This window comes from Micropterus dolomieu, linkage group LG03 (genome assembly GCF_021292245.1).
Source record: "Micropterus dolomieu isolate WLL.071019.BEF.003 ecotype Adirondacks linkage group LG03, ASM2129224v1, whole genome shotgun sequence".
In the NCBI taxonomy this organism is placed as follows: domain Eukaryota; kingdom Metazoa; phylum Chordata; class Actinopteri; order Centrarchiformes; family Centrarchidae; genus Micropterus; species Micropterus dolomieu.
The window spans coordinates 25,431,244-25,442,394 of record NC_060152.1 but is presented as its reverse complement, the minus strand read 5'-3'; the positions used below and the strand labels follow the sequence as shown (position 1 = coordinate 25,442,394).

The 11,151-nt window shown below is 41.8% G+C and overlaps 2 protein-coding genes across 3 annotated transcripts; one reads left to right on the top strand and one right to left on the bottom strand.

Annotated features, from left to right (window-relative positions):
• The first annotated feature begins 148 nt into the window (after positions 1-148).
• Positions 149-6,327, top strand: LOC123967750. The gene is made up of 6 exons (XM_046043977.1): positions 149-1,451; positions 1,596-1,730; positions 1,820-1,938; positions 2,063-2,230; positions 3,569-3,693; positions 3,875-6,327. Exons 1-6 carry the CDS (start codon positions 1,133-1,135, stop codon positions 5,064-5,066), a joined length of 2,058 nt encoding a protein of 685 aa, XP_045899933.1. The 5' UTR covers positions 149-1,132; the 3' UTR covers positions 5,067-6,327.
• Positions 5,983-10,529, bottom strand: zgc:101716 (uncharacterized protein LOC492784 homolog). Of its 2 annotated transcripts, none has more exons than XM_046043991.1 (8): positions 10,285-10,529; positions 9,603-9,704; positions 8,502-8,645; positions 7,686-7,736; positions 7,417-7,561; positions 7,079-7,208; positions 6,792-6,924; positions 5,983-6,711 (listed from the first exon to the last, which is right to left on the bottom strand). In XM_046043991.1, the coding sequence occupies exons 1-8, from the start codon at positions 10,387-10,389 to the stop codon at positions 6,514-6,516; spliced, it is 1,008 nt and encodes a 335-aa protein (XP_045899947.1). In that variant the 5' UTR covers positions 10,390-10,529; the 3' UTR covers positions 5,983-6,513. The 2 variants fall into 2 exon arrangements, with proteins under 2 accessions (XP_045899947.1, XP_045899948.1); XM_046043992.1 differs by having other exon boundaries at positions 5,983-6,690; positions 10,285-10,528.
• Positions 10,530-11,151: the final 622 nt, after the last annotated feature.

The window sequence follows — 11,151 nt, the reverse complement described above, 5'->3', positions numbered from 1 at the left end:
CTGTTTCATTGTGTCTTTTTAAGACATACATGAATCATTTCTGTTATTGTTTGTTAAGCAACAGCACAGTGATTGTAGCAGTAACTGATGTGTAATGCAGCTCTCCAAACTCTTGGTATCCATTCAAACATATTTTGAAAATTAATGAAATGATCATTTTATACGTCGGCATGCAGGAAAGGAGCTCCAGGTGCTATTTCCTATATTGCGTAGAAGTTTAGTTTTACAAAATATACAACATGCAATATGCAAATCCAGTTTCAAGGGACTTCCACTGCAAGCTTTATAATTTAAATAGTATTAGAGGTATCATGTTTTGATTGTATACTTTAGGGAGTGTTCGTGGTCTGTGTTTCTGCTTAACACAATCTGCAATTTGGTTTATATAAATAGAGTGAAGAAAAATACAGGCACAGATCTGGGTGGACTTTGCTACGGCCATGAAGCCTAAGTGTAATTACTGTAAAAACAGATGAGGGCCTGTGTACCTCTGCCTGGGTGTGCCTGCAACTGTCTTGTCTCTGCTGTTGGTCCTATAAGCACCCAGGTGTTGCTTGACATGAGTGGAAATGACAGCCATCCCCATTCCTGTCACTCATTCTGTTCTTTCCCTCCACCCATCTTTTATCTGTGCTCACCTGCTCTGCATCACTCAGTCTCAGGCCCTGGAAGGAAAACCGCAAGATCAGTCCATTTTTTTGTCATATCATTGCTGACCAGCTTGATCAACACTCTTGGTGCCTCGTAAATGTATAGGTATGTCTTGAAGCCAGATTTCACTAAATCACCTGCTGCATCACACATGACGACATGCACGTAAAGATGCATGAATATTTGCTACACTTCGACATACGTTCCTGTGTATTCTCTGTTTTTAGATCCTGGGAGGTCACAGCAACATACAACTGCATTTTGCTCTCAGGTCTCACCTGTCACACCTCATCACTGCTGAAACCATCTTGCCCTAAGCAGGGGCAGGTCTACAATTTTGTCCTTTACTTCTGTGTGTGCTTCAACCAGTAGTTCTTTCTTTACTGTCAGAGGAATGCAGGTCTCATCTAGGCTCTGAGGATCATGCGCAGCTTTAACACCGGCCTGCTTGTTGTTCAACTTACTGACAAGTAAACAAGACATGCATACAAGTCCGTCTACCATGGATGATAGCAGTGTGTCCGTGCTGTGGTACAGGAGGTCGAAACCACTGGGGAAAGTGAGGCGACGGGTTCAAGACCTCCGCATCCCTTTCTCTTCCTCCTCTTACTATGACTTTATAGCCAGCAGACCCACGTTGGACCTGAGCCACAATGAGAGTGCTCGACTGGCAGTGGACTCCCTGCTCAGCCGGGGCTTAGAGGGGTACCACAAGGTGTTGAATGCAGAGGGGGAAGTGGACTTTCTGTCAGAGCCGGAGAAGATTTACATCGTAGAAAATGGGAAGGACGGCAGCACAGGTTGTACATGGGTTTTTTTACACATTTTGTCCTGAAGCCTGTGTTTGAAAGCAGAAGATGCCATCAGATTGATTCTCTGGGTAAATAATCTTTTTTCAGGTGGTATTACTTTTTAATTTATCATAGCTTTTGTGCTTTACGCAGCTTATCCTGGTGCATCTGGTAATGACAAAGACTTTGAGAGCTTGTCTGCTGGCTCCGAGTCTGCCACACGATGTCCTGCGATGTCCACAGACAGAGATCCTAGTGTGGCAAGTTTGGACCTGAGCAGCCTAAAAGGTATTACACGAGTACGAAACCTTCATAGAAGCAAATTATTTTGCAAGTCTGGCCAATGTCATCTCTGATAATGTTTGTGTCCCTTCCAGATGTGATGTGGTCCCATCCTGTCCTGAATAAGCCCAACACTGAGGTTTATTTCCAGTGTGACAGCAGGGCAGCCGGCATGAAAGACCTGGTCAGAGAGTTCATCAGAAATGCTGGAATGGTGTGTGTGTGTGTGTGTGTGTGTGTGTGTAGAAAGGAACGTGACATACATGCCTGTACATGTGGGGATGATATGTACTGAAAAGCCAGATACATTGTTTGTGTGTGTGTGTGTGTGTGTGTAGGACCTGGCCATAGTGATGGATAGCTTCAGTGACGTAGAGCTGCTGTGTGATCTTCTGGAGGCGAGCAGAAAGAGGAATGTGTCTGTTCATCTGCTGTTGGATCATCTCAACCTGAACCTGTTTGTCAGCATGTGGCAGGACCTCAAACTCAACAGCAAAAACTTTCCTGTGAGTCTGTTCATCATCCCCCTTCCAACCGCCAGCGTGTCTGAGTCTGGCTTCATTCTGTTTTTACCTAAGCTTGGTCTTGTGACCTAATCAGACTGCATCAAAATAGTTGGAAATGCATTTAGCTATCTGGGGACCTTTTATACTTTAAGGAGCACTTTATCAACTTCTTTACTACCAGGTTTTCCTTTGCAGCCAAGCCCTGCACCGGAGGGTCATTCAGCTGCAGTACATGCCTCGCCTTCTCACACACACACACACACACACACACACACACACACACACACACACACACACACACCAGGATAGCAGCTTTTCAGGTTTAAAAACTCACAAAATCCAAACGTAACCTTTCGCACAGAATATATAGCCTAAACAAAGGTGCGTCTAAGCTTCAGTTTTTGGGATGGATGTGACGTCAGCTGGAGTCCTTCATCCACTCTAGGTCATTAGCATTGTTTAGTCATCCTCTGTATCTACTAACCAAACAGATACAGCTTCCCTGCAAACACCAGACACATGCTGTACATGGGAAGCACCAGACTGTACGTGATTGCCCTGCTGCTGTCTTCTTGGTGTCATTACGCTACCTTCTTTTCTTGCTCTCTTTCACAAGCCAACCTTTGATCGTCAGCATGGCGATGAAGCACAGGAGTCTGTGCTTGGAAAAAGCAGGGTACTTTTTGAGAACACAGTGCTGCTGCTGATGCATGTCACCCAAATGACTGGTGACTTTGTGCTGGAGCTTAATGTGTACTGTATACAAGCAAATGTACAAAATCTGTTTGTTTTTTTAACCATAGTTTTGGATCCAAATGTGTCACAGGACAGTTTTATTTTAAATACGTGCCAAGATGTTATTGGACCTTGGCAGTCACTGTTGTGATACATTTGATAAACTAGCAACAAATCATTGTGAACTTTTACAAGAGCCTATGCTGTGCTGTGGTGCTCCCTAAAACAAGATTTCTAGGAATATTTCATTTTTGCTTAAAAAAGGGTAACAGTCGTAAACAACTTTTTTAAAATGGGAGCTTGGAAATGGGCCTACAATTTCATAAAACATTGGGGGCCAAGGGTTTTTTTTGTTTTTCAAACAAGAGGGAAAGCAACCTGCAGAAAGGATGATAGGTTGATAGAGATCTGTAGGTGTTTAGTGCAAAATAACTGCACATTTATTGATGTGCAATAAAATGATGTGATATTGAAAAAAAAAAAATATATCAAATTACAATCACAACTTCTCGGCTAGTTAGCTGGCTTCCTCCACGAGTGAAAAACTGATAAATTATACATATTGAAAATCTTGTGTGTGTGTGTGTATGTATATTTGTATAGAAACTGTCAGTACGCAGTGTGGATGGACAGACCTACTGTGCCAAGACAGGCAGGAAGCTGACTGGCCAGGTTGCTGAGAATTTTGTCATCGCTGACTGGACTGAGGTGTTAACTGGCTCTTACAGGTACACAAACATGCACGCACAGTGTGTATGCACATGAACACACATTGAAATAGCAAATCTTGTTATATGTATGTTTGTGTTCTTGTACATGTATATCTTATTTGTCAGCATTACCTTTGTATATTCTCTTTTTAGTTTTCTGCACAAACATTAATGCTGTGTGCGTCTGTTGTGTCCTCAGTTTCTCTTGGCTCTCCTGGCAGGTCCATCGTGGTCTTGCTGTTCTTTTAAGGGGCAGCGCGATCATACCTTTCCATCAGGAATTCCACAGGCTATACTCCAGCTCCAAACCAGTCCCCGGTTTTGTCACTTATATCACTGTGCCTCGCACTCTCCCTGGTGCACAGATGCATGGAAAGCCTCCACAACTCTACCCAAAACCTCTGGTCCAACCAGGAGCACTGCAGAATGAATCTATGGGAAAGGCTAAACATACAGTGGGAGCTGTCTGCACCCAGCATGATGGACAAACAAATGTGGAACCTCTGGAGAAGAATCAAAACCACATCCAGAGTCACTCAAAGCCTCTCAGTCAGACCCAAGTCTCACACGTTCAGTCTCAGCTTACCAGCCTTACAGTCAGCACTACAGCTGAAAAGAATGCAGGGGTTCAAGCATCTGGCCCCCTCAACACTTCTTCCCCCGCACACGGAGAGCACAGGACTCTCCGTTATCAAACACCCTTCCAGATAAATTCAAATCTTGAGCATAATGTGGGTACTGAAGGTTTTTTCTTTCAGCAGAGGAATGGAGACCGATTGACAAAGCCTTCAGGGATTGCTGCGGGTCTTAATACACAAAGACGACAATGGAACTGCTCACTAAACTTTAAACCAAAGATGGTCTTTCTGTCTGATAATGCCAAAGTCCCGTCTCCTTCCACATCACAGCAAACACAAGTAGGGACAGACCTGTGGTTCCCTTTAACTAGTCCAAGAGCACACACATCAGGGCTACAAATGTCCTCTCTAGAAACCAGGAGGCAAGATCAGCGCCAGAGGCACCACCCACCCCCCCTCCTGTCACACCCACCCACACAGACTCCAGGTTCAAAGCCAGCATCGACAGCCATGGGAAGTCATCTAGGACCTCAGATCCGCCCGGACTCCAAGCTGTTTTTACCAGGCACAGGACCCAAACTGCATCTACAGCTTCACACCTCCCAGCAGGTGAAGCCCCCTCCGAGACTAAACTGGATGCCCCAGAGTCACGCTGCAAGACCCAGACCTGTGGCTCGCCAGAGCTCCTTCACCGCCACATACGGGACGGGACAGAATCCGGGTGGAGAGGCGGGCTGGAGGCCGTTTCAAAGCAGCAAGAATACATCATTAGGAAGGAGCATGAGCATGACTGATACACTCAGCAGGCTTTAATGGAGCAGGTTGTAACCCAAATATAACCAGGACCTGACAGAAATTTCCCTTATTATGCAGCCGGAGATATAATCATACATGTCAATGAAAGAGTGTATTCATCTGTTAATGTGAAATCTACAGTATATTCTCCTGTGTAAAGCTTACAAATTTATGTTGAACAAGTGTATTCTTATTTCTACAAAATTGAGATGAGAGATGTGTGCACAACTTTTGTGTGTAGCATTACACACACATATATATACATTGCATTTAGCAAAACAATCAAGGCTTTTGACTTATTAAATGTTAGACTTTAGCAGGGGATTCAAGTGACTTTGTAGTGTTCCTTTGTCGTAGGCCCTGCACACCCAAACAGGCATATTCAGCTAATTAGACCTCTGCTCAGGCTGATGTTGGGTGGGGTGCTGCTGGGAGTTCTGAGGGAGATGTCAATTATAATGTCTGTACACACGGACAGTGCTGCTGAACAGGTGTAATCAGTGAAGTGAAAACAGCTGTGTAGGTCTGTGTAATAAGAGATATGTTGCTCCTTACTAACTGCTTTTTCACTGTTCATTCTTTTATAGAAATTCCATGTTTTATTATTCTGCTATAAAAAACCTTAGACCAGCTGGCTATATTACTGCTAAAGTGAAAAGTGTATAATAGAGGAAAATTACTGAGGGGTGAAAAAGGGTGCCAGCTAGGTCTGGGACCCGCAAATGTGAGGAGGCAGACAGCTCCTAAACTGTGGGGATAAACATGTAAATCATTAGTGTTACAAAAATAGGCCTTTCCCACAGCAGATATTTTGTCATAGCAGAAGCACAGGTGGAACTAATAACATTAGCATATAACATACCCATGTTTTTCCTGCTATGACATTTCAAAATGTCATTACGGTAACTTCTGCACAAAATGCTCGAATATTTCATAAAAATGTAATTTTTTTATTCATTTTAAAATATGAACACGTTAAGGCAAAACTTACATTTTAAAATAATTAAAATGTCTCACATTGTTTCCTGCATTACATAATCACTGTCATTAATCATATAGCACACAGTGTGAAGTGGATGAAACATCAGTAGGTCTGTGTTTGATACTGTAGGATTAACTATGACTACGTTCACTGAGCAGTTCTCCCTCGACTTCACTTGGGTGGAGAAGCAAACATGAGAAAGTTACCTTTTAAAGAATGAGATTTATACTTTTGAATAGTGTGCTTTGTCATGGTATTTTTGAGACTGACAGCATTAAAAGTTAGCATTTGACCTGTCTTTGTGAGTATTTCCACATGTATGGCGTCTTGTTGTGATATCAGTAAGTGTTTTAGGAGCTGGATCTGGCGTTCAGTTCATCCAGTCTCTTTGATGGGATCTATACAGTGACGGGACCATCGGCAGCGTGTTCTTCAGTCCCTTCCTGTCTGCCAGCCTCTCTGTAAACAGGCATCACTGGAGCATCAGGACTTTGTGTCTGTCTGCATCTTATGTTGACGGCCGTCAGTTTCTAACACTCCTGCCAGTAAGACCTTGTTCCACCAGCGCTCCCTGAAGCTCTGCACACACACACTGGATAGACTCTCCCCATCCTGGTAGTCCTCCCTCATCTTCTCCGGGATCAGGTCCTCTGACATCACCTGGGAAATGGAAGAGAGAAACTGAAAGTGTGTTACTGTGTAAAAACTACCCACCGGCCTGGATACAGCGTGTATGCACAAAACCAGGAGCATGCCCTCACCTCAGTGAGAGACTGCAGGGTAGTTTCTTTGGGACTCAGGCGCTGTATCGCCTCATCTGTCGCCTGTAGGGTGCTTTCACTGCGCTTCAAAACAAAGGAAGACTGCTGCTGCCGAAGGATTCTCAACAGGAGTCTGACGGAGATAGCCAAAACAAAGGAGACATTCAGAGACTGATTTACATCTGATCATAAATCCTCGACTCTCATTTGGGCACACATTCAATTGGGGCATCACAGAACACCTCGTCACTGAGTTGATGTTTTAAGAAATGTAAAAAATACTGTACCTCGTCCTGATGAAACAGGTGCACGCTTTCAGCCATATTCTGTCCTCATCGAGCTCTGCCTCCTCCTGTTCCTCAGACTCTCCATCATTCTGCTCTCCTCCTGATTCACACCTCTGTGGAGAACACGATCCTAGGTAAAGATAAATACAGCAGACCAAGAGGACAAATCATGTCATTTTCATCTACATGTTTGTTACAACAACTTGCTAAAAAAAAAAAAGAACAAGAGCGTTTATTTGCCATAAAAAAACCAAAAAATCAACAATTCACCTTTATAAGACTGACTTTTAAGAAATTATATGGATGTCACATGAGAGAGGGAAGGAGGTTTGTCCTACCCGTGGTTCTGTCGCGCTCCAGCTGCTGCAGACACGTCTGCCCCAGGTTGTACCAGTGCCAGGGGTTGAAGGGCAGCAGGCTACACAGCTGCTGCAGAGATGACATCTTTGATCCCACACCTCCAAAATGCTGGTAGATGCTGACCTTTAGTAAAAGTTTATATTTTAATTAAATAGCAACGTTGACGTGACATTATCCCCAGAATGATTTGTAACCAACAAAAAGCGGGGCAATGTGTTTGTATCTGTGCATGGGGGTTAATGCCGACCTTGAGCAGCAGGAGGCTGGTCAGATGACTGGTGTTGGAGGCTTCTTTGCTCTGGAGAAAGATCACGTACGCATTACTACTGTGCTCAGACTGATTTCTCAAAGTCATTTTAGTAGACTAAAACTTGCTCCTTCAGATAGGTCTGTCTATCCCAGAGAACATTTCATCAACTTCAGCTTTATTTTTGTTATAATTTCATAGACGGCAAAGTCTTCAGGGGTGGTACGTCAAATATCCTAGTGGGGAAACAAACATCCACAATTTAAGAGACACATAAAATTAAAATGATGCTCTGAGAAATGGTCAGGAGTTATATAAATGTTATAAGATGTGTATTTTAAACAAATCTTTGTTATATTTATAGTGTGTTGTAACATATAATACACACACTATAAATACAATAATCACCTCTACCTTTACTGACCTACTGTTCACTTCCTACATCAGACAAAATATCTATTCTTTTTGCCTTTAATGGTTTCAGATTAGATCGATTACATGCAAACATTTTGTCCATGGCATGCAAGGTGGCCGATTTTACTCCCAACCAGTATCAAACAACCATTAGTGGCGCTGGAGTGGAGTATGTCAAAATTGTGTTATCACATACTTATACCATATTCTGTACTAATAGTATTTTATGGCAGTAAAATCAAATATACATGTTATCTAAATGAACAAAATAATCTTTTTTTATAACACCAAGTGATATATAAAGGATTTCACAATGACAGCAGGTTGCTCCAGCTACAGTCACTTGTATGGGACACTGTTCTGCATGGACAATCTTTCAGGAAAAGCTCATAGAAGAATTACCAGTATGTCAGCCAAATCCAGCGCCCTCTCTTTCTGTCCCAGCTTGGTGCAGCATCGCGCCATTCCCTCCAGCACATCTCTTCTGATGGTAAGGTTGTTGTCAGCGATCCACTCCAGGCAGCTGCTGTATGCATCCAAGGCTTTCTGGGCCACACCGTGAGTGCAGAAACAAGGCAACAGCTGTATACGTGCTATGTAATGTAATTCAACCTGTTTTTTCCCCCCGAAGTGATTCAGTATGAGATGGCTAAATGTGCATTCAGCAGTCTTTTTCATGTTGTCTGGAAATGATGGTGTCAAATCCGTGAGGCTAATTATAATAAATATAAAGGCTGAACATTTAGTTGGCTCTTCAAATGTACATTTCTAAAGGACAATGAGCTGAGAGCTTCCACTTCTTTTTCTGTAAATTGCCACCAACTTCTTCATCAAAGTGATGACTAGGCCTTTAAAAATGAATTTGCCTCCTTTGTGAATTAGTGTGAGTCAAACTTTTTCCAACTAAATGTTGGGAAAACAAAAGAGCTGATTATTGACTTTAGGAGGAAGAAGGAGGAGGTTCTTCCTGTGATCAGTAAATCGAAACTGTCCCGTCTTATAAGTATCTTGGTGTTTGTCTTGAAAGCAAATTAAATTGTAAAAAGAACACTACGACATTGTTTTCAAGCAGGCCCAGTCAAGGCTTTTTTTCCTGAGGAAATTAAGACCCTTTGATGTGAGCAGAAATCTGCTTTATACTTTTTAATCAAGGCACTATGACCAGTTTTCTTATTTGTCTTTGTTGGAAAGGCAGCATTACTTTAGACCATAGAAATAGGATCAACAAGTTGATTTGTAAAGCAAGCTCATCTTAGAAAAGAGAATGAGTGCCAAACTAAACAATATCATGATTCTTGTAGATCATCCACTCCACAGTGTCCTTAGGACAATAGTGGCCGACTGAAGATGCCCTGGTGTTCTACTGAATGGATCCGAAGGCCTTTTATTCCAACAGCAATTAGATATTTTAATGAATATCTATCTAATCTAGTCCAACTTCACTGGTAATTTGTCTGCATATTACTACAAAAGTATTTGACTGTCTGTTGAATGTTTTATTACCTGATAGTTCCCCTGTCTCACAGCCAAGTCACCTCTAAACTTAAAGACTTTCTGCTTCTCCAAAGGATCATCTGTATCGAGGGCGGTACTCCCACAAAACCACTGTAGAGACATACAAAAGGAGAAAAACAGGACAATTTTAAAACACTTCCCGGAGCAATCTTAAAAACTTCCCCCGAATACAGAAACTAAGAAATTACATATCATTAGAAATAGGTTCATCAATTTCTGCTGCCAAAATAAGCATTTAGACACAATCACAAGGAAGAAACTACATTTTGAATATACTTTATCTTACAGCAACCTACTAGCTAACTGTGTGTATGCTTCAATAGTAGTGTATACCACTTTGTTTAAGTTACATGCTATCTATGCTGTTTATTTTATTAAATGTTGTAAATGTGTTCAATTTCCCATCAGAAACTCTATTAATACTTTCTTTTGGCTTTCTTTTTTTCTTGTTATGTGATGTGATATTTATATTTAGACAAGTGTGCAAAACCTGTCTAAGCGAGTTTAATCAACCTGAGCTAACGTTAGCTAGCAGCGTCTTTTTTTATTTATAATGATGATTATTACAAGGCATTAAGCCTTCAAGACAGTCTCACTTCGTCCACATTACGGTACAGCACGTACAGCTTTATGTAACGTTAATGTAACCAGTGAAGTCGGAGTCTGTCACCTCGGGTTCACACAGTTTGGCGTTATAAGACGACAGAGACACCGACACTCGGTCTCTCGCCTCCAAAAACACCGAGTCGTCAAACGTGCTCCCGAATACCTCCATCCGGACCCGGAAAAGAAGATTAAGTTAATCCCCCGATTTCAACAGGTACGCGTGTCTGAAAACCATAGACTGTATATTTAAAAAAAACACACAGCTAATGTGCTGTTTGTTTACACGCTCGTGTCTACACAGTCGGCAAATGTAAAGTGCACGAGTCATACAGGGTCCAGGGATATTAGTTCCGGGCAGAAAGGTTCCGGCCGATGGTGGAAATTTGTGACGCATGAAGCACACATCAACATAAGAGAATAAATTGTTCATTTGCATCTTCACTTTTACTTAGACTTGATATTGGTATCCAAAAAACAGATGTTGTGAATGGCAAGTGTGCGTCTGCATAGTGTCCCCCCTAAAAAGTTAACCCACAGGCAGAGGAAATAACACAGTAAATCAAAAGGCTGTAAATGCAACTGTATTAAATCAGCAAAGGTATACAAAATGTTTAATTAATATGGGCGGTCATCTGATTCATAAATGGATTCCTTCAATTTTTGTAAATTTGAGACAAACCATATATCATATTTATGACTTATATTTATTATAACATATCATTGCTAATAAGCCAATAATTTTAGTATCATGTTATCATCATATTACAGGTATGAAACAGTAACCGAGGAACTACCAAAAAAGCAAAGAAGCTCTATTTCAACATGTTATCATACTTTTTAAATTGGCTTTATCGGCAAGAAAAAGCTCAATTACCAGACTGAACATATGAACATTACAAAATAAGAGGAATGTGTTAGAGTAGGTTGGACA

Coding starts and splice junctions, on each gene's coding strand:
- LOC123967750 (XM_046043977.1), top strand. CDS start 1,133: ATGCATACAAGTCCGTCTACCATGGATGATAGCAGTGTGTCCGTGCTG. Junction 1,731..1,819: donor GGACCTGAGCAGCCTAAAAG/GTATTACACGAG, acceptor TGTCCCTTCCAG/ATGTGATGTGGTCCCATCCT. Junction 2,231..3,568: donor TCAACAGCAAAAACTTTCCT/GTGAGTCTGTTC, acceptor ATATTTGTATAG/AAACTGTCAGTACGCAGTGT.
- zgc:101716 (XM_046043991.1), bottom strand. CDS start 10,389: ATGGAGGTATTCGGGAGCACGTTTGACGACTCGGTGTTTTTGGAGGCG. Junction 7,562..7,685: donor CCAGCCTCCTGCTGCTCAAG/GTCGGCATTAAC, acceptor CTTTTACTAAAG/GTCAGCATCTACCAGCATTT. Junction 6,925..7,078: donor ACCTGTTTCATCAGGACGAG/GTACAGTATTTT, acceptor TATCTCCGTCAG/ACTCCTGTTGAGAATCCTTC.